The sequence below is a fragment of the Larus michahellis genome, chromosome 6 (assembly GCF_964199755.1).
Source record: "Larus michahellis chromosome 6, bLarMic1.1, whole genome shotgun sequence".
Lineage (NCBI taxonomy): Eukaryota > Metazoa > Chordata > Aves > Charadriiformes > Laridae > Larus > Larus michahellis.
The window spans coordinates 72,877,440-72,900,224 of record NC_133901.1 but is presented as its reverse complement, the minus strand read 5'-3'; the positions used below and the strand labels follow the sequence as shown (position 1 = coordinate 72,900,224).

The following is a 22,785-nucleotide window of genomic DNA, read 5'->3' as shown; positions in this document are numbered from 1 at the left end:
CCTCCTCGTCCTCGCACCTGGCGAGCTCGAAACACCGAGACCTTGAAACCCGCACCCCAGAGACGGCTGTAAAGGAAATATTTTCACAAATTCTGACACTGGAGTCTTCTAAAAGTGCAGTTTTCCCGAGCATTAGCAGAGACCTTACTGACACAGAAATGAACCCGGTGCCGCGCAGGGCGGGACACGGACGTTCGGGCCTGACGCTGACGGGACCAGCGCTCCCCGCCCCGGGGCCGGTGGGGGGTGGCAGCGGGGCCGTGCCCAGCCCTGGCATCGCCCCCCACCTCCTGGACACCCCGGCGCCTCCCCCCACTTCCCCCCCCCCCCTTCCCCCCGCCGTGGGAACCGTAAGTCACCCGGGGGCAGTGGCAATGTCCCCCCCCCCCGGGCAGCGGGACCCCTGCGACGCCCGGCGCTGCTGAAAAACCATAACGCGATACGACGCCGAAAACCCTTTTCCCCGCTAAATGAAGAGCGCGGCAAGCCCAGCGCTGCTCCGGCTGCGAGGGGGGGGGGCGGGCGGCCCCGGCGGCTGCCCAGCCCGGCTGCCGGCTGCCCCCCGCCCCCCCCGGGGCGGCCCCAGCGCAGCCCCCGCCCCGCTCCCCCCACGCCGGGCGGAGCTTTACCGGCGGGGCCCCGCCGCCGACTGGAGTTTCACTCGGCGGCGGCGCGGACCGCGGGGCTCCGCCGCCTTCCCCCCCACGCCCCCCCCACCCCCGTGCCATGTAGGATGCTGCCGGCTCCCGCAGCCCAGCGGCCGCCGCCCCTGCTCTGGCCGCCCCCCGCCGCCGAGCCCCCGCCGCCCCCCTGGGCCTGGGTCCTGCCGGGGCTCCTCAGGGTCGGTGCCGCCGGGGGTCCACCCCCCCCGCCGCCGCCGCTGCTACTGCCGGCGCCCCCCCCCCCCGCCGCCGCCCTGCTGCGGGCCGCCCCGGGCTGGCGCCTCCCCGGCGAGCCGCTCCTGCCGCTGCTCGCCACCGGCGACCCGCACGCCGCCGCGCTCCGCCACGGGCAGGTGAGGGCGGCTCGGACCGCACCGTGGTGGGGGATTAAGGGGAGGGTTGTTGGGTGGGGGGGGGACACAGAAGTTTCCCGTCGCCCCCGTCCGGAGCATCATCGGCAGCCCCGGGGACGGAGCCTCCGGGGGAGCGGCGGGACGGAGCGGAGCGGGGCGGCGGGGGACGCTGCGGGCTCGGCTGCGCTGCCCGCCGCCCTGCGGAGCTTCCAGCGGGATGGAGGGGCTGGAAGAGGGATTCCCGGGGGAGAGGGGCTGGGAAGGGGGCTGCAGAGGGGCTGGGTTGGGGCTGCCGGTCTCTCCGGCCGGGCTCGTCTCCGTGAGGCGGTGCGCGGCGGCTGCGGGGTGCGCGTTCTGCAGACAGGGACCAGAAAGGAAGAACAGCAGTCGTATGTAGCGTCAAGTGTTTTGGGTTTGGTGGTTGTTTTTTGGGTTCTTTTTTGGTTTGTTTGTTTGGTTTTTGGTTTTTTTTCCCAATATTCATAAAGGCTAAAGTTTTGAGTCATGTCAGTCGAACCAATCTGTCTCGTCACTGCTTTGCCTGCTGAACATTTCAATTATTAATTGCTGTCGTAAGGCTGCTTGAATCATCGAATCACAGAACGGTTTAAATTGGAAGGGACCTTAAAGATCATCTAGTTACAACTTTGTCCTGTTACAGTGGAGATGTCGGAAGCTCCACTTGTAGTTTTGCCTTGTCTTTATATTTTTTACGAGAAAGAAGTAAAAATAAGACGGAGATTTGAGCACTGTAGTATCCACTCGATTTCATGTGAAAATTTCCAGCCTTTTTGAGCACGAGCGTCTCTTGTGGTTTGGGAGCAGAGTGAGTGGGAGGGAGAAAATAGGTAGTGCTGGGTCTAATGAAACAGTAACATCAATTATTCCCCAGTGTGAGACCACTTAAATAAACTGCAGAGGTGGTTTTACTGTGGGAACCCACTTGCCAAACGAATTTAAGTCCAGAGAAAATATGCTTCCGACGTTTCCTTTGGTTCTTGTTTGCCTCGAGGTGAATTTTAAAAACACTTTCTATGATGTTTTTATTTTGCATGTGCGATTCTGTTTGAGCAGAGGAAAACCAAGCTTTCCTGGCACCTAGCAGCCATTAGCCCAGTACTGTGGTTTTGCTGCCGGGCTACTGATTTGTGGCTTTCTAAAGCAATTTGTAATGTCAGTGCCATGTGTAACACCTGAAGAAACACAAATGGGTGTTGGACTGAAGAGATGGGTTTGAAATTTTCTGTACTCATCTTTTATGTAATTGGGAAATGATGAAAAGCATCACTTTACTCAGGGTAAAATCCTTTTGTTAACTTGGCCTCTTGGTTTTTGTTTTTTTTTTTTTTTTTTGGTTTGGTTTTGTGTCCCCCCCCCCCCCCCCAAGTGGATATTTGGAGCTCATTCTCCAGTCATAGGATTTTCACCTTCCTCAAGCGTGGAATTTGTTCCTGTTTTTCCACCTGTATACACATCTACGGTTCCGCCTCACGCTGGGAAAAACTGGATCGATAAAAGGCTACCGAGCTGCAAAGTAAGTCTGATCTTGCTATGCTAAATTATTTTTAAGGCTAAAGTGTATAAGCTGAAAAACGTTATGGGTTTTATGAATGGTGAAGGCGTGCGGAAGTTCAGGCAAAACCCTACGGAGGAGGAATGTTGTAAGGGACAGTTAATGGGGGGGCTGCTTAGCAGTTGCAGCTCTTCCCTTTTCTGAATTTTTAAAAAGACTAAAATATTTCTAATGTTAATCTTCACTACATTGAATAGAATATTTTAATTTTACTATGGGATGTGATTATGGGATTTTTTCGTCCTCCCTTTCGTCTTGGTATGAGAGTTTTCCGTCCTCCCTTTCTTCTTGGCGCTTCCACCGTTTTTCCCCAGAAGGGAAGCAGTGAGCGCTGCCACCTCCCCGGCGCCAGGGTGTCACTCGCGGTCCCTCACCCTCGGCCTGCCCACAGTTACCTACATCCGTATATTTACCTACCTGAACAATTAAATCACAGCTTGATGACTTTATCCCATTTCCCTCCCGCATCCCCATCTCTCCAGCTCGGGAGGCGGCTGCGGTCCCTGAGCTGCGAGTGGCTCGCTCCAGGGTAGCCGTGGCTGGGACACAGTTACTTTCAGCTGTTCTTTTCTTTTTGTGATGCTGCATTGACCCATTAGTCGTGTTAAAAGCTGGTTAATTTTTGAACAGTCAGCTAAACCCAGCCTATGGCACTGATGGAGCAGGAATCAATCTATTTTTGCAAGTTTGTCCCCAACTTGAGGTACTACCTGTATTGTAATATTGAGTTAAAGCTACTTTATTCTCACTTTTATTTCTGAGTTTTGTATCTTAAACCTTAACGTGCTTTTATTTACTTATGTTGGACAGATATACTTGAATAATGCATTTGCTCTGGATTCGGCGTGGATACATCCTGAGGAATCGAGGCTCTTCCAGGGCAACGAGAAACCTCTGCTAATGACCAATCAAGTGGCGATGGCTATCGCCAGGCCGGCTGCTGCCTCCAGGCCTCTTCCCACTGTGGTGCTGGCACCTCAGCTGATACCAGGTCAGTAGGACATAAATAATTAAGTATTTACTTTTTCTTCTTCTTTTTTTTTTTTTTTTTAATTTAATGCATCTTCCCAAAGATGCATAAGCCATTTTCTAAAGTGAGGGTTTCATTCCATTCAGCTGAAAATCTCTTGCTTGATCTGAACCTTGATGGCAAAGTGCATTTCATCCTCTAAATTACTTTTAAAGAAAGAAAAGACCATGGGTAATTAGTGAAGATTGTAAATAGATTACTCTGTAACTGGCTGTTGACTTCTGGAGCGAAGGGGCCAGCCTCTCCCACCGTACGTGGCTTATTTTCAAACAAGAAGTTGCCGACACAGTTCATGTATAATTCTCCCATTGGCTGCTAATTTTAAGAGTTTGGAGAGGTCTCCGTACACAGCCATCAGTAGAGAAAAGCAATTGATCCATCATCTCGTTACGGCTCAGTTCTGCACAATGATATTTGTGAAATAAATTCCATTAATCTGCATAACTCAGGTATGTCAGAGCTGGTGACAGACGGGCTAAGCTTTATATTTGGAAAAGGGCAGATACGTTGCAGTAAAGCTGAATCTCTCTGTTTTGCTGCTACAGTAGTAATTTGAAGTAGCAGTTGTCTCATAGAAAAGGTTAAGAAGTAAAATGCTACTGATGTTTAAACCCCTAACATATATTCTTTAGTTCAGAATTAGGATATTCTTAATGGCTTGCTGTCAGTCTTTCTTCCTGTCTTAGATCGAAGGTGATGTCTGTCCGGTTGGCAGCAGAGCCCTCTTACCTGTAAATAATGACTATAAAGTTATTTCTACTTTTGCAGCTGTGCAGACGCAGGAAGTTTCCTTGTATTTTGCCAGAAACGCAGAGATTCAGTGAGCGTGTGCTGGAAGAGATCCTCACTGTTTGGGTTCGTTTGCCAGCCTGATTAATTAGCAGTGAATATTGTTCTGTATTGAAACATGTCGAACCGCCCAAATGGGTTCCGTATTTAGCTGTTTTAGCAGCCGGTGCAGGCAGCTGCCTTCCCCTCCTGCCAGAATCCCCCGATGCTCAACTGGGTTCCTGCTCGGCAGCGGGGATGGCCCTGGCGGACCCGTCCCGTGGATGTGCTCCTGGTCCAGCTGTGCTCCTGGCCAGGAGGCACCGTTCCAAGCCCATTTGTAAGGACAGGCACGATGGCGAGGGAGATATTCTGCATGGGAGAGTGAGGGCCTGCCATCTGTTTATGTATATTTAAAATATTTCAGTATTTTTAAGCAAACATATTTTATCACATGCGATACTTCAGACATAAAGCAGTGGTCAGGGAAGCGCGCCTGGCAGAGCAGGGGCATCCCCAGCCTGACGGCATGTCACAAAATCATAGAATTGCCCAGGCTGGAAGGGACCTTCCAGATCACCGAGTCCAACCATCAACCCAACTCTGACAAACCCACCACTGACCCACGTCCCTCAGCCCCACGTCTGCCCGGCTGTTAAATCCCTCCAGGGATGGCGACTCCACCACTGCCCTGGGCAGCCTCTTCCAACGCTTGACAACCCTTTCCATGAGGAAATTTTTCCCAATACCCATCCTAAACCTCCCCTGGCACAACTGGAGGCCGTTTCCCCTTGTCCCATGGCCTGTTCCTTGGGAGAAGAGCCCGACCCCCCCTGGCTGCCCCCTCCTTTCAGGGAGCTGTAGGGAGCGAGAAGGTCTCCCCTCAGCCCCCTTTTCTCCAGGCTGAACACCCCCAGCTCCCTCAGCCGCTCCTCACCAGACTTGTGCTCCAGACCCCTCACCAGCTCCGTTGCCCTTCCCTGGACACGCTCCGGCCCCTCGGGGTCTGTCTTGTGGTGAGGGCCCCACTGTGCTCTGTCAGTAGCGCAGAGAAGGTTTTCTTCCCCCTGGACAACATACGGACGCTGCAGCCTGTTTGCCCAGGAGCCCTTCAGGTGGCCCCAGCTCCTCCTCCAGCACTGTTCTCTGCATTGGCCGCCACCCCTGGAGCATCCCTCCGGTTGGGAGCGGTGCAGGGGGGAGCATGAAGACTCCCAACCACCTCTCTGAGTCTTCCCATCCCTCTTGCAATCCTAATTCTGGTTGATGCCATCGATGCTCGTCCATCCCCGGCCGTGGGTGAGCTCCAGAGAGGCGCAGGGCAGCGCGCGCGGGGATGGCATTGCTGCAGGACGGCCGTGTCGGTGCCCTGCAGCATTACGGTAGCACTTGAAGTATTTCCTATGTGATCTTTACACTTACTATGAGGAGTAATAAAAATACTGAGAGCAAATTGCTTAGTTAAGTGGTTTAAACTGCGAAGTTAATAAGCTTTTTGCAGGCTATGTGGCTGCGTTCATTTTGCAAGCCTGTCTTAGGGCAGGTTTGTCTGCCACAGTTATCAGTAATGATATAATTGTTTTCTCAATGTATCAGCAATGTTACAAAGATAAAGGAATGAGGCACTGGAGTTTGGTGAATGGTAATGCACATAATTTAGCAGCTGCGAGCTCCAGCTACTAGAAGGTGTTATTTTCTGTAAGAAAAGGAAGCAGCTATTATTCTCGCGCATATTGCAAAACATGAATTTATGTACTTACCATTTTGTGTATCTAAAGCGAATAGTGACATTTTATTTTCCCACCTAGGAATGATAGCTTGTTTTATGTCTACTGGAGAGTGCATTTTTTTGGGAGTAAAGCAGCAGCTGGATGTTGTTGCAGAGAAAGGGCTGATATTTCGGTCCCCTGCGTTGGGCTCTGTGCCGTGGGGGTGCAGCCGGGATGGTTTGGTCCCGAGCCGGGGTGCCCCTATGGCACCTCTGTGTTCTGCGCGTCCCCGGGCAGCCGGTGGCCACTGGACGTGGGGTGAGGGACCACCAGCAGGACCCTTGGTGGCACCTGTTAGAGGAAAGCTGTAGCCCTCTGGTATGTCATGTTCAGTGTTTTTACTATTAGTGACACTTTTTTAAATGTTTGAAGGTACACTCTTACCACTTGGCATTGCTGGCTCTCGAGGGCATCGCCAGCAGTGGTTCCTTGTAAAGCAGGTGTTCTTATTGGTGTGTTCAAGAAGGTTTGCCCAGGAAACCTTGGAAGCAGCCTTTCATCCGCCCTCCTGTGAGGGAGGGAGCAGGAGATGCAGGTGGAAGGGTGGTGGTGTCCCTTCAGGAAGGGAAACTGCCCAGGAAAGCTTGACGAGCCGCCGGTGGCGAGCGCTGAGCAGAGCCCGCAGCTGGGCTGAGCAACCAGGGGAGCGTCCCGACAGAGGCCATCAGGAATGCGGTGGTTTCGTTATGGTGAGATGGTGGCTCTTGACTCGTAGCCACCTTCTTGCTGGAGGGTGATGGTGAAACACAAGGTTAGTGATCCAGTGTCTCCTGTAGTTGCGAGCACAGTCCCGTGGGCTCGGGCAGCTGCAGGGGTGGAAAGCCGGCTGGCTCGGCAGGAGAGCCCAGCGCGATGCGGTACGGCTCCGCCAAATCAACGGGGTGTTGGGGCTCCAGTAGAACCAGTGGTGGGATGGCGTTGGTGGGCTCCTTACCGCAGACCATGGCGCCCTGCAGCTCCTTCCAGGGTATCGCGCTGTGAACAGATGGTCTGGGTACAGACCCGGGAATTCTGCGGGGAGACGCCAGCCCGCAGCGAGGGCTTCCATCCACACCTGGACCAGGTCCTGGTCCCGTCCTGTGCTGCAGGCGCAGAGAAATGAAGGTCCCTTCTGTTAATGTTGCCAAAGGCTTATTGAATTGAATGCCCTCAGGAGTTTCTAGGGGTAAAAGTCGTGGGCAGTTGCTCAGCAGCAATTTGGGGACGTGCATGACCTGGCAAACAGAGTGTTTATGGTACAGGAGCTTCGGGCAGGGTGTTGGGTACATGGAACCTGGATGCTGCCTTCTGCACTTCTACTCAAAGTACAATCCAGCATTTGAACATCTCCTTTCATTTTGAAGTGTTTGACAGTCCTCAAATGGAAAACTTTTTTTTTTTTTACACATTTCAACATAAACTGCGTTTTCTTACTGATCTTGAGTGGCCTCGGTACCGGGTGTGAGCAGCAGGATGCGCGTGGCAAACCTTCTGCGTTGTCCCGCGTCTCCTGCAGGGCTCGGGCTCGGGGTGCGGGGGGGAGGCGCTGAGGGGGTGAAAGGCCCCTCAGGGTTTGCATCGTTAACAAAACGCTCAGAATATTTTTTTTACATTTGTAACAGGAGCAATCTAACCTGGAATGAAGACTTTGTGGTGTTTTCCTTTAAGGAAAAGTCTTCTTAAATCAGCTATTTTATTTTTATTTTTTTGGTCTAATAATTTTTCAGTAGAAAATACTTTCTGTTCCATCGCTGCCTCTCCATTTCTGCAGCGTCTCTTTGCTCCAAAGCAATCTTTTTGCTCTTTCGTCTGTTGGTGTTGAGATCAGAAATCCCAGAATGAAGAGTTCATGTATGTTCTTTCACCAAATTGCTTTGGCATTACCAAGCCTATGTGTAGATTAAAATTTTGATCCTTCTTATTTTCCTTTCCTTTCTTTTAATCCCACTAACCTTTACGGAACTGAGCTGGTATTTTTCCTAGCAAGTGTCAGTATTAGGATTTCTATGCGTATAGACATATATTTTCTAGGTAATTTCAGTTTAAATTTCAGGCATTACAAACCTGCGAAGAAATGTGGTTGCTCCGTGTTAAATTTGGGTTCCATTCGCTTGTGGTTTTCGGCAGTTTTGAAGTACATGACACAGAACCTCCGACCTTCTGCATTTCCCACGCAGAAGCTTTATCCCTGAAGCACGTGCGTGTGTACGCGTAGCCAGGTTTGGGGCCTTTCAAATTGGATTCTCTTATATTTAATGTTCCTGTGCTCAGGCTCCTCCTTGAAAAAAAGAATAGCACTGCAGGAACCTGGATATTCCTGAAATGCCATGAAAACCCTCTGTATTTGCGGAGCGCTCGGGCACTGCAGAGACGAGCATTTTATGAAGTCTCGGGGAATGCTTGACTTTAATCATAGCCTTTACCAAGTTTTTGTTTTGCTTATTAAGTTTGTGCTTTTTTGGTGCTTTTCCTGTTATCTACCCAAATCAAGTGCAACCTTTGGCCCAATTAAGTTTGTTTCTTCCCCACTTAAGTTATAGAAATAAAACTACATGTGGTGTGTTTGTGGGAAAGGCCTGTAGCTCTGACCCTTTCGTAATGTTGTCCTCCCCGGCCCCAAGACCTCGTTATAAAGAAATCCGGATCTTGCAGTGAGTTGCAGCGGCCGCTGCGGTTTGTGAGGAGCCAGGTGTTGTTATTTATTGCGTATCAGCAAAAGAGAGCGCTGTTAGCGACGCTCTCACAGCAGACCCGTTAACAGCTGGAGTTTACAATTGGAAAAGACAACGGGCTTTTTTCCCCTCCCTTTGGGCTACAGAGGATGGGAATGGCAATGGGGGGGACATTGCAATGGGGGGGCAGGAACCGGAGGGAAATTCCAGGTGGGGCTGGGGCCGTTTATGAGTTGCCATTCAGCGAAGTCCGGGCTGTGTGAGAAATGATGGGAGGGGATTAGCCGAGCAGCACCCGTCAAAGCTCAAGCACGTTTTTCAAGGATGTGCTTTGCTGGGGAAGAAAGTGATGTTTTTGTCCTGCTCTGGAGGGACCCTGGCCCGTGCTGGGCTGTAGCTGGCTATATTTAGCCTCTTTCAACTACCTGCCTTTTTTTTTTTTTTGCTCTCCATCAAAGCACAGGTGTCAGTTTTAATTCTGGTAACAGTCTAATAAAGAGCTGTCATCTAAAAGACTTTAGTTTACAGACCCTACAGATGAAAGGAAAGGGAATAAGGGCTAATAAATAATAATTCACATTTCAATTTTTTTCCCTTTCTTTTGGAGCTGTTTTTCATATGTCTTTGGAAGCAGCGTTAACTATTTTGTGATGGCTGTTGCCGTAGAGCTGAACCAGCCGCGGTGCCAGGACGGCGTCCTCCGTTTCCCGGGCGGGTGGTGCAGGGGATGCGGTGGAGCTGCCACCTCGGCTCTTCGTTGTTGCTCCCTCCTCGCCACCCGCCTGGCAGCGACGGCTGAGGAGGGAATTCGTTGTGTGACGAGCGTGCACCCCGTGTCAAAACGTCTCGGCTTCAGGCGAGTCCCCGGCATCGGGCTGGACCCCAGTTATCCCGCAAACCCTCAGCCTGGAGCTCATTTGGGCGGCGTAGCTGAGATTTGGTGAATGCTTCTGAAATGGCTTTGTAATCGCAAATGATGGACTTTGAACTTTTTATCTTTAAATAATAGCTGGGACTGTGCAGTGCATGGATGCAGTGAACCAGGTGGCGGAGGGGCTGCGCAGCCGCACGCGTCCCCCCAGCGCTGGGGAAACCCCAAACCCCAGGGGTACGGGCAGTCGGGGTGTTAGGGACCCGTTGGTTTAGGAATAAAGATAAGGAGCTTGGATATGGCTTTGAAAAGGAGTGAGTGGTATATACATCCTTCTATGGGTGAGGTTTGGGACCTCACCATTACTAACTCTTATTAACTCTGGAGGCAAAGTATTTAACTTCTATTTAATTGAATTGGTGTTCAATTTTATATGACTGCCATAGCAGTCAAAAGCCTTCAAAATATATATATATATTCTTTTTATTTTAAATATACATGGAAAACATTTCAGATCCCTTAGGAAGCCGCTCAATACTTGGTGTGATTTTTTTTTTTTTTCTTTTTTTCATGGTAATGTTGAGTTCTAGTATCCTTTTCCCACGCTGAGCCACCCCAGGCGTGCATGGGGAACAGCTCGGATAGAAATCGGGCGCTGTGTGGTTCCGTAGGCGTGGAGTGCGCTCACCGGGACAGACAGATCAGCCCGTGGCAGCGGAAATCCGTTTGTGTTATAACTGTGTCTTTGGGCTGTTCCAGGCGAGAAAGAAGAGACGGCCAGGTCAGCGTCTGCGCTGGGGTCCTTTGGTCCTCGCCCGAAGGAGGACCTGCTAACGCAGGAGCTCTCACAGGGCCGTGGGGCACCTGCAGTCACTCACGGGCTGAAAGGATAAGCAAAACCCAGCGATGCATTGGATCGTTAAAAAAAGTTAGAGGGAACATTACGCTCATGTGTATTAATTCCTTTTTCTCCAAGAGAGACGAAAGGTTCAAAAGGTCTATAACCTGCTTGAAATTTTTTCCTGTCCTATTTTTTTAATGTGGGTCTTTTGGGAAAGATATTCATAACCCTTTGGTAAAGATGTTCTTCTGTAGGCAAAACTGAAGACAAAGACTGAAAAGCTATAATAACCGAGTATCAAGTGCAATTTAAAATTCATTACATTGTCCGTGCAGTAAGTCCTCACAATACCGATAACTTTTTTTTATCTGCAAGGGAAGGTCTTGAATTGCCCTTTTTGGGCAGAAGTGGGTCTTCATGTCTCGCAAGTGTTAGTGGTCTTTACTTCTGTCTTGTTAAGTAATTTCTGTTCTTTTGGGCGTTTCTTACTTGAGGAAAAACTCATGGTTTGAGTCGCTAATGTGTTGGGGAATGTCAGTAGCCAAAAGGCAGTTTTGGTGTGCTCTGGCTGCGGAGAAACGTGCTGCCCATCTCAGATGTTTCCCCCCGTCTGTTTGCTTGGGAAGAGCTGGCAGGCTGGGGAAGGACGTTGGAATGGGGTTTGGTATCTCCGCAGACAAGTACTACCTTTCTACCCAGGATGTAGCGGGACTTGGCAAAAACAGATTTGGGGAAACCATACCACTAGGGAAAAAAAAATTGCAGTTTTTCTCCTCAAGGGTATATTGATGATAATATTTTACTACTATTTTCAAGGCATTTGACTCTTGAAATTCGTGGACCTGTTGGAGTGGGGCCAAGAGGAGGCTGCAGAGATGATCCGAGGGCTGGAGCTGGGAGGACAGGCTGAGAGAGCTGGGGGGGTTCAGCCTGGAGAAGAGAAGGCTCCGGGGAGACCTTCCAGCCCCTTCCAGGCCCTAAAGGGGCTCCAGGAAAGCTGGGCAGGGACTCGGGAGCAGGGAGGGGAGCCATGGGACCAGGGGGAAGGGTTTTACACTGATAGAGGGGAGATTTAGGTGAGATATTGGGAAGAAATTGTTGGCTGTGAGGGGGGTGAGCCCCTGGCCCAGGTTGCCCAGAGCAGCTGTGGCTGCCCCATCCCTGGAGGGGTTCAAGGCCAGGTTGGACGGGGCTTGGAGCAACCTGGGCTGGTGGGAGGTGTCCCTGCCCAGGGCAGGGGGTGCCACTGGGGGGGCTTTAAGGTCCCTTCCCACCCAAACCGTTCTGTGATTCTGTGTAAATGTGGGGTGATTAATAATGATTCTAAAAAGCCATTTCAAGAAGTTTTTGGAAATACAGCAAAATCTGTTTTGTTTCTGAGAAGAAGTTCTCTCCAGCTATGCTGCGTGCAGATGAGAGTCCCTGGTGCTCCTCAAGGCCTGGGCCAGCTTCCAGTTGCTTTGGCAAACCATATGCTATGTTAGAGGTGGATAAATTGTGGGGATGATTGTTCAGTTGACCGCAAAGCGGGAGGGTGGGTTTGATGAGCCCCGGATACTCTACCCGTGCTCTCCTATCAAGTATTAGCAGTTATAGGGGTAGTCCTTTCTTCATGGAATTATTTAGCAAGAGAGAGGGAGAGAGAACTTCATCAAAGGCGGGGAAATCACCAAAACTTCTCTTTCAACTAACTGATGAAACTTTAATAAGGGAATTGATGAAACTTTAATAAGGAAGCCCTGCTTCAGGAGTGTTACTCATCTGTGCTGGTGGAAGACTTCAGCTATCCCAGCAACTAAGGCTTACGTTATTTTGCTGCTTTCCTGGGCTCTTTGGGGAAATTGCATCTTCTTCTCCAAAATAAAAGAATCAAATGAGAAGCAAACAACCTTTCTGCTCCTGTACCCTGTAGGAAACCAGTAGAAAAGTCATTTTTCTAGACAACATTAGTTTTCATAAGATTTACAGAAGATGTTTTGTGGATTTTTCCCAACTGCCAACAGCCGGAATCAGGAATGAGTGCAGGCTCTCGGAGGCCAGATGTTTAACCTAACCCAACGGCCTGTGAACAAACAATAAATTTGTATTAAACAGTTGGATTAGTTGGACACTGATTCTTTTTTTATTTTACTTTCCATTGTGACTGTGGCAGAATAATTGGTTATTCGTCTGTCCATGGCTGAATCATCAAAACTGTAACATTTGTGGGGTTTTTTGCCCGTGTGCCTGTTAATTAGTGCACATGCAGGTGTTTTAAATAAACTCTCTTGGAATTGAGAAATGCAGTAGAAATAATAGAAGGTTCTTTTGTGGTGCTTACTGAAAATATTTGACTTCTGTTTTGTTAATGTAGAGCTTATTTTGTTGGCAAATAATTGTTTATAAAGAGTCGGGAGCGAAGCTGCCAGCAGTTAGTATAATGGATAGCCTCAGGAGCCCCAGTTAGCTGCAACCAAAGCAGGGCCATTTCCAAAAAACCACTGGCCCGCTCCTACCCAACGCCAGCTGAGAGCGGAACTGAAAATCAGAACTTTTTCCGTGTCTGGAGCCAGAGCGGGATGGAGAAGCCTGGATGAGGTGCCTGGGCTACGGAGCCGTGTGGGGAATATGCCCTGCACTGGGCTGCGTCACCCCCAGTGCCCCGATGGCCACCATTCCCTTGGCCGCTGGCCCAGCCCCTCGCAGGGAGGCGGGCAGGGAAGAAGCTCCTGCAAACCCCCGGGACGCCTGGGGCGAGCAGTCTGAGCAAATAGTGTTTGGGTTTTTTTTGCAGAGCTGCAGTTGGCTCTTAGTGCCTGAAGGATTTCCACATGAACCGAAAACATTTGCTAAATGACATAATAAGCTAATGATTGCTTAATTTTTGAATACATAGCTCCATGTAGAGGGAGTAACAGCTGGTGTTTGTCAAATTAGGTTTTCTCCTTAAGATTTTTACTACTCATTTTCCTGTTTATTTAACATATTTAGCCAAGATTGAGCTCTGAAGGTCTTCCCCCAAAGCTTGTTAGACTTACAGGTGAATGTTGCACAGTCCGAAGTGCTTTTGAGCCTAGATTTGAGGCACTCCTGAGCTCCTGTGTGAAACAGTTTGAAGTTTCCCGCATGGTGTGCGTTCAAGATGAAGGGCACTAGTACATAAAACTAGTAAAACCCAGACGTTTGCGTGCATGTTCCAGGAGAACAGCCAGGCAGGTAACAGTGACGTTGGATGGTGAGTAGAGCAAGTAACCAAGAAGTTCAGATTTGAAATCAGACAAGTGCTGTTGAGGAAAGGACCGAGTAAGGGTGGTTGTGCACTGTTATGGAGCTGTGGGAGCTGAAGAAAATGCCGACCAATCTGTCCAAACATTTGACTTTTATATTGAGGTTTTTCATTTGAATTTAATAAGTCTGCACAGTTTATTTATGACTCGCTACTGTCTTGTCCCTCTGGGCTATAGTGGTATCTTCACATATGTGGGGGTTTAATATCTAAAAATGCACCAACCAAAAACTAGACCTTTAAGAATAATGGTTAGGAAAGGGACTTAAAGAGTCCTTAGAAGATATGTTGTATAATATACTTGAAATCTAGTGTCTCACTAAGGTGGACGTGCAAACAGCGAGGCTGGGTGGGAAACGTAGCAGACTTCTGTTCCATCGTGCATTGAAATTTGGAATGCTGAAAACATCATCCTACATAAATCCACTGCCTTCCAATTAAAAATAAAACATGCTGTATCTCACCCTTCCACAGGTGGTTGCCAGAACAGCCTTAAACCAGTCACTGGCAATCAGAGCCTGGCGTTGGCCACTGCCGCGATGGTGTCAGTGGAGCCTGAAGCCCCCCAGGGACCTTCGGCGCCGAGCGTTCAGCCCTGCCACGTCCTGACCTTCTCCCCCATCAAAATTCCAGTCCTGGCATCACCTTTTCCAGGTAAGGTTGCTCCTGGTGGCACTAATGAGCAGCTTTTTATATTGACTTTGCAACAGAGAGGGGCTGCTGAGCGCGAGTTTTGTTGTCGGTGAGCTTTGGTAAGTTAAATGTTGAGGGGATATAGGTGTCACTACTGTAATCCAGAATTCAAGTTATTTTCTATGGTGCTGCGTAGGTGCTCTCTGAAATTGTGTGTTGAAAGTGAGTTCAAAACCCCACCTGCGTTTGCAGCGCGTGTGTCGCTGTGGTGTTTGCAGCTCTGCATGAACTGCGCCGTGTCCTGTCCTCCCCGTGAGAAAAGAGGACCTCAGCGTCACCAAGGCTTTGGAGCCGATCCTCAGGTTGCAGGCTCGGGAGTTGGAAAGTGTCTGCTCGACGTACGGTGATATTTGATTAAGACTTAAGTAGATTGTTGGGGAGTTTATAAAATATGCTGGAAAAACATAGCCCTGGTTTTGTGTGGTTTCCGGTAGGTTTGGATGTGGTTGCTTACTGGAAGAAATGCTGTTTTCTTAGCATGGCTTTGTGTAACAAGTTTCTCAGCGTGGCAGCTGGGGGTGTCCGATGGCATCCCTGACTCGCTGTGCGACTCTGGCCGCTTTAAAGTCTTCAGGGCAGTTTTTGAAACTGTTTGTACTTTGAAGGCTTAAGGCTATATTTAGAAAAGTTATCTACAAATTAAGTTAAAATTTAAATTAGGGTGCATTTTCCATTTTTTTGGTACTTGGAGTGTAACACAGCGAGATTGAACTTCACATAAGGCATGCAGTTATGATTTTCTGTGTTCAGATGAAATCTTTTTATGAGCGTTGTGTCTTGGTAATTATTGTTCCTCTTGAGCAGCCATTAGAATTCCCCCGGATAAATGCCTGCCAAGGGTGTTTGGCAGCGGGTTTGAGTTTAGGGAGTCTGAAGAGCAAAGTGGCCCGTAGGAATAGAGGGACAAGTCTTTTCAACTTTGTTGAGAGGACGGTACTGGGACGAGAACGGGAAGCTGAGTGCGTGGCTGCTGTAGGGTGGGGAGCAGGGGGTGTCCTCCACGTGGTGTTGTTTATCATGGAATCATGGAATGGTGTGGGTGGGAAGGGACCTTAAAGGCCACCCAGTGGCACCCCCTGCCCTGGGCAGGGACACCTCCCACCAGCCCAGGTTGCTCCAAGCCCCGTCCAACCTGGCCTTGAACCCCTCCAGGGATGGGGCAGCCACAGCTGCTCTGGGCAACCTGGGCCAGGGGCTCACCCCCCTCACAGCAAACAATTTCTGCCTCAGAGCTCATCTCAGTCTCCCCTCTTCCAGTTTAAAACCGTTCCCCCTCATCCCATGGCTCCCCTCCCTGCTCCAGAGTCCCTCCCCAGCTTTCCTGGAGCCCCTTTAGGGCCTGGAAGGGGCTGGAAGGTCTCCCCGGAGCCTTCTCTTCTCCAGGCTGAACCCCCCCAGCTCTCTCAGCCTGTCCCCACAGCAGAGGGGCTCCAGCCCTCCCAGCATCTCTGGGGCCTCCTCTGGCCCCGCTCCAACAGCTCCGTGTCCTTCTGCTGTTGGTGCCCCAGCGCTGGAGGCAGCACTGCAGGGGGGTCTCACAGAGCGGAGCAGAGGGGCAGAATCCCCCCCTGGCCCTGCTGCCCACGCTGCTGGGGATGAGCCCAGGCTGCGGGGGGTTCCTGGGCTGCCAGCGCACGTTGCTGGCTCATGTTGAGCTTCTCATCCCCCAGCACCCCCAGGCCCTTCTCCTCAGGGCTGCTCTCCAGCCATTCTCCGCCCAGCCTGGATTTGTGCTGGGATTGCCCTGACCCAGGTGCAGGACCCTGCACTTGGCCTGGTTGAACCTCCTGAGGTTCACACAGTCCCACCTCTTGGCCTGTCCAGGTCCCTCTGGATGGCATCCCTTCCCTCCAGCCTGTCGACTGCTCCACACAGCTTGGTGTCATCCGCAAACTTGCTGAGGGTGACCCACAGAAACCATTTTGCCTGTTTGTAAGTGAGTGTCTGAGAGGAGAATCCAAAGGGGGGAAAAAAAACCTCATTCTTTGCGCCGAGAGGCAGACTTGTGTACCAGAAGTGTTCTTCCCTGCATCGAGATGTCGGGGCGGTGCGGGAAGGAGCCGGCGCAGGGCAGCTGCAGGGAGGGTGATCATATCATGAGCCGATAACGCTGGGAAGCTCTGCCCCCTCGCTAAGGGGCTCAGCTCGGCGAGGATAAACATGTCAGGCCATGATAATTGTTGCTTTCTCTTGGAAGGAGTGTATGATAGGCTATCAAATACCACGCTCTGAGTGCCTGAGCAATCATTCTATTATCAATCATTCTCAGTAAACCACACACTTCTGGGTGTTTTCTCCTACAGAATATATAGTAGCTTTTTAGAAAAGAAAGCTTGAAGATGCCCAGTCCGTGCACGATGAAGCTGAGATCCAGCTCACCGTTTTTCCCTATTAATCACCATCTCTGGAGGGAAGCCTTTGCAAAGGCTTGCATAAAACACTTTTATGAAATTCCTTTTTTATTGTGCTGACGGAGAAGGGGACTCGGAGGCCTTGGGTTTAGATGATCTTTGTCAGGACGGGCTGGATGAGGAGCTTCCCCCGCAGGCACTGGTGTGGGGTGGGTGGGAAGGAGCCTTTGGGTGCCCCTGGGGCAGGGACCGCTCTGCGGCCGGGCTGCATCCCTGCCTGGGATGCTTTTCCTTAACTTACAGGGGAAAAATGCTCTGTTGGCGGCTCTCTGCTGCCGAAAATAAATGTCTCTATTGCCACAGAAATTAGTGGCTGGGAAAGGATGAAGAAAGCGTAATCCAGTGTCCGGGTAATCCCGAGTGCGGAGCGTGCTTTATAACCCTGGCGGCCTCTCAATTAAAAACATCCGTGCATTGACGTTTATTAAAGATGAGTTATTGTTTTCAAAGAGAAGTACATCTAGGGGAGAGCATAATCTGTGGAGCCTGGGGGCAGCTGTGTGGTTTTTTTTTGATCCACGTGTGATTTATAAAGTAACATGGAAATTAATGAACTTTCCGTGTTCTCCTTTTTTAAACTTTACGCAAGGCAGTGTTCACATAATAGGAATGAATTTAGGGAACAACAGATTAAATTATTTCTAACTTAAATCTACCTGTGTATTGGTGCCTGTAAGGCTGAACATTGTGTGCTTAGTTATACGCTGTTAATTGATTATGCTGGAGATTGGTATTATAATGCTACCTCGTGCACTACCGTGTTTCCAATCACAGCGGTTTGTTCAATCAATAATCTTATAATTTAATATTTACTTTTAAGGAGGCCTTCTAATATAATTAGTTTTGCAGCCTTACTGTTCAGCTGTGTTACTTTCTGCCAGCGAATTAGTAAACTTGGTGAGTCGGTGAGAACTGGCAGGTTGGTGGCACGAGGTGTTGGTGCGATGTGGCAGCGGGCGCTGGCGGGGGAAGGACCTGGGCTCTGGTGCTTGTCCAGCCTCACAAAGGGAATTTCTTGGAGCTTCCTTGAAGCAAATCACCAGGTTCCATGAATTTAGGAGAACTTGAGGTATGCAGAATGTGGTGGTAATTTTTAGTTAATTTTAAAAGAATTTATCTTACATTTTGTAAAGGAGAACCAGAAGTAGAGCTGTAATAGAGAACAGGATATTTGGGGAATTTGGAACCCTTTTTAGCCTGTCCCCGTGTGGACGCTGTGAAGGGTCCCGCTGGGTCTCTGGCCCCGGGGATGAGCCGAGGAGGGGGGGATGTGCTAGCCAAGAGGGTGGTACAGGGTTTGCTGTGCCCTTGCTTCCGATGGGAAAAGCTTCTGTAATTGGATTTGCCTTTGGGTATTGGTTTGGCACCATGCTGGTCTTGGAAATGTTTAACCATGAAATAAATTTGTGGAAAAGAAGAAATATAAAATACCTGGTATTTAAGGCTGAGGAAACTATTTGTCTCTACGTGAAGTGGTCTGTGATCTGCTGGGGGGCTGGGGCTGCGTGTTACAACGTAGTGCAAACCGAAAATGGAAGCAGGGCTCTGAGCACCAGCGAGCAGTCACCAACAGCAACAAAGCCAGAGGTAACACAACTTTTTCTCACCCTTGGAAATTCGTGCTCGGGTGTTTGTATGCCCCCTGGTCGAGGTTTCAGGTTGAGGACCCGGCACCTGTGTACCGAGGCTAAATGCCCGCTCAGAGTGCAGCATCCCCGCTGGACCAGGCGTTACCGGGACCAGCCGTACTGGGGGCAGCGGCCTGGGAATATTCCTGTTTTCCAGCCATGAGATGTTTCCTTTGGCCCAAGAGCCCACTGTCGCTGCAGACCCTCCTTCTATAGGGCATGAATCTTCTGCTCTTAATGCTTCTGGAGTTGAGGTTTAAATACTTAATATCCATTAAAAATCAGAAAGCCGATGGAATTTCCGTGTCATGTGGTCATTTGAATAAATGTGTATTACTAATGCTTGTCTTGGTGCCGTGGAGGGGTTGAAGTGGAATACCGGCATCGTTCTCCCGGTGTGTTTGGGTTCATTTACTGCTTGTGTGGTTAGCAGTGGTCATTTCTGATCTATAGAAGTTGGGTTCTGCCATTGCCCTGGTTCAGAGCCGTGTGGACGCGTGGTGCAGTTCATGTAGGGGTTCAGTCCCTACCCTTCAAAAACCACGTCAGTGGTCATGTTCTTCATGGGCTGGAGTCTGAGAAGGCCACCGAGCGCCTGGTGCCCTCACTCCAGCTCAGTAAAGTCTGCGGGGACTTTGCTGGTGACTTGGCTGGTCGTAGGGTCACGTGGACTAATAAGGGAGTAGGTGTTTGATAAGTCTGAAAAATGTTGAAATCCTTGTATGTGGCGTTGCTGAAGGATAAAGCTAAATGCAGAGCAAATGTGATGTGGAAAGCTAATGGTGCCCGGAAACAGTGAGGCTCCAGGATATTACAGGAAAAGTTGAAATTGAGAAGAAAAAAAAAAAAAAAGAAATTGAAATAAGAATAGACTGGAAAGTCAAAAGTCTGTTTGAACTATGGCAGCCGATGGTTGGCCGCTCCAGCTGTGCCCCAGGGAGATGCAATGGGAGGTTGCAGGGGTCTGGGCTTCTGTTTCCAACAGCTGGAAGAAAGTGTTCTCCTTCTGATCTCCGCTTTTCTAGACTGGTTTGGTTAGGCGTTCCTCACTTGGTTGTTTCTTTAAAACAAACAAAAAAACCCCAAAACCAAACGGTGTGGAAATACCTGGGGAAAATCACAGAATTCGGTTCTGGAGAGCAGCTCAGTATTTTTGTAGGAATTTGAAATTTTTGTAGATGAAAAACTGATGCCCCTTAGACTTGAATTCCAGATTTTCAGCCATTCCCATCTCAAACCATTCGAGTCAAGGCCTGTGGCAGTCAGGCTTGTAATATAGTTGTAAGGTGTTTGTACCGTTGCCAGATTGTGTTTTCTGTCGGCCAGAATGTAGAATTCTGTCTAATTCATGGTAGCATTTTCCCCACAAACTCCGAGCGTGCTGCGTTGATGCCATTTTTGTTTACAAAAGTCCCTCTTTTCGCTGATATTTTTTAAACAAAGTTAAACATTTCAATTTTCCTTCGTTGCCGGAGTCTTTGATGTGCTTGCTCTCTTTTACTGAGGTTTGATTGGGTTTCACACAGTGTCTGGTGCCGTTCCCTTTCGGTGGGCTCTGCTTCTGCCACGCTAAAACGCGGAGTAGCGGCAGCAGCCCCTTGGACGACTTGGTTAGAGCAGCTTTTTGAGGCTTAAGCTGGTAAGAAACAAGATCTATACGGTGTCTTCCATACCATAGAGAGCAACGCCAGATAAAATGCTGCTTTAGCCATCTTCTAATGAGGAGTATCCTGAATATTATAACTAGACTTCCCCCTGAAAGGGGGTAAAGCTGCGTTTATTAGGACCTTCTGCAATGATAAAATTAATTCTTTGACACCACTTTCGCTTTCTTTTAACCACTGTGAAGCCTCCAGCGGAGGTTTCGAGGGAGGTCGGTGGTGTGGTCAGCCAGCCTTCCCTCCTGGAGAGAGGGATGTTCAGGACGGTGGTGTGGAACCCACGATGCTTTGCCCTGCAATTATCGTCTGGCAGCTTCTGGAGGATAAGATGTAATTATTTTACCTTATATTTTATCTATGATGGCTTGAGGCAAGCCTCAGCCGTGCTGGAGATACAATATGGATCCTGTTGGCTAAACAAATGTGGGAATGTTGGCAGCGGAGTCATTCCTGAGCTGTTCTGTGTCTGCTGTAGCCGTGTGAACGCTCGCTTCAGTCCTTAGTGCCTGGTGGGAAAAATACCAAATTTTCAATACTAGCAAATACCCTTATCCCTGGAAAAATAAAGTAAAAATCATCCTTAAGCAGTGGGCAGCCAGCTGGGTGAATGTGACATTGATACGTGGCACCGTGACCTTCGGGATGCAGCTTTTGCTTTCTGAGAGTTTTGCATCCCCAAAAGGTGTTGGACCTTTTCTGTCTCTTTTGTTAAATGATTCTTTTGCTCATCCTCTTTTCTAGAGAACCTTGTGATATAAGTTAAATTGTTCTCAAGCAGAAGGTGTGTTATAAGCAATGCATCTTTGAAAAAAATCATGTTTCGTTGCCTAACTTTGTTTTCACATCCATGAGTTAAAACGGAGAAGGTTCCAGCAATGCTATTAGAGCTCTGTTTGGGGTTATTTGTTCCTTTTTTTCCTTTCTTCTTTTTTTTTTTTTTCATCCACTGATGGTTCTGCTCATACATGTACCAGGCAAAATGTTCCCTTAAATATTTAATGTCAGCCTTGCTGTTAACTTAGGGTTTGTGCCAGATTTAACATAAAGACTAAATAGGAGCTTGTGGAGATGCAGCTACGTGGTGATCGGGGCTGCATCTTCACGCTTATTTGCTCTGCTGGTAAAGAGAGAACTCAATTTTCCAGCGTTATCAAGCCAAGTCTTTGAAGAGGACTCTATCTGAAAAAAAAAAAAAAAGGGCAATAAACTTTGGGAATATAAACAGTTATGTGGAGTAACTCAGGTATGGGTTATGTTGTAATCTCTAATACCATTTTTATGGCTACTGTATTAAGAATTGGGGTATTTATTTTCTTACTCTCACATATGACTTCTTAATTATTCGAGTGAAGAAGGTAAAGATATGAGTCTGTGGTTATGGACTCTGTAAATTAGCAGTGAGTACAAATATTAAAAAAGGCACCATCTGCCATATAAACCATTTACCACCTGTTCCCTTGCTTTCAGAATTATTTAATGGTTTAAATTTAATGTTTTAGCCTGCCACAGAACAGCTGGGAAGTGACTAAGTATTTTTCCTATCAGTACCTTAACGGCCAAGCAACATTATATGTTAAAAACAGCTCTTAATGCCAGCGTTTTTCTACATGCTCTTTCATGTGTCTGTCAGCTTGCTTCATTACCAAATTCTGCTGATAGAAAACACGTTTTCATAAAAACAATTACTCAATTATTTTTATGGTGGGTTTTTGGAAGAAACAGCTTCTCTTCTGCGGCCAACCCCCGTGATGGCTGGTTCAAAGTGGTCCCCGCACGCCGGGGGGGAGGCGGTGGGACAGCAGAGTTATTCCTGGGAAACCCCTAAGCTCAGCCTGGCCTCTGCCCTCCCCGGTTCCTCGCCGCCGTCCTAGCTGAGGCGGAAGGAGAGAGGCGAGATGAAATTTGTCTGTAAGAAATATTGTTGCTGGGAAAAGGGATTAAAGAAGTTAAGGAGTGAGGTTGGACATCTCTAACACCTTCCAGTTACCCGGAGGTTTGTTCTGCGCATCTTCTCCCCCTGCCCAGCTGGTGGGGTTGGGGTGGTCCGGCAAGCTGCGGGGCTGAGGAAGTTTGTTCAACCTCTGCGGAAACTACAAACGCTTTTCTTTCCTTTCTTAACAAAATCAATTAAAAAATGTAATTGAGTGAGTAAATACTTGGAGAGGCTGGGCAATTCTGGGCACTTGGATGTTTCGCCCTTTTCCACCGGTCTTGGTGCGCTCCGCAGGGCTGCGTCCCCAGGTGCTCATTCCTCACTCCCGTCATTGACACCATTCACTCCACGGGGATTTTCCTTGTGCGTTTCTTATCTAAAATAGCGTAGCCATTACATGTGCCGGAATTCCGAGATGTTAGGTGAGCAAGGAATAATGATTTTGGAAAATCACATGAGCAATTCCAAATATTCCGACCAGCAATGTGATGTTCACGTACTCGGGAAGCTCTTTTTTCCCTGCCCGGGGCGCCCTGGTGCCTCGCGGTGAAACAGGCTTGACTTTGAATACTGAGTAGTTCTAACAAGCTTGTTGTAAATGATCTGCCCAGCTTTAATGCTGTGTAACGAAGCAAGCAAATGAATGTTTATAGTTATTAAAGTGATAACTTCCTGC

At 49.0% G+C, this 22,785-nt stretch overlaps 1 protein-coding gene across 3 annotated transcripts in view; it reads left to right on the top strand.

Annotated features, from left to right (window-relative positions):
• The first annotated feature begins 724 nt into the window (after positions 1-724).
• Positions 725-22,785, top strand: part of TCERG1L (transcription elongation regulator 1 like) — an 89,424-nt gene continuing 67,363 nt past the window's right edge. For all 3 annotated transcript variants that reach the window (XM_074592180.1, XM_074592179.1, XM_074592178.1), the window contains exons 1-4: positions 725-1,015; positions 2,403-2,549; positions 3,399-3,579; positions 14,258-14,437. In XM_074592180.1, the coding sequence (XP_074448281.1) occupies positions 734-1,015; positions 2,403-2,549; positions 3,399-3,579; positions 14,258-14,437 (790 nt within the window). In that variant the 5' untranslated portion in view covers positions 725-733. The remainder of the gene's footprint in view (positions 1,016-2,402; positions 2,550-3,398; positions 3,580-14,257; positions 14,438-22,785) is intronic.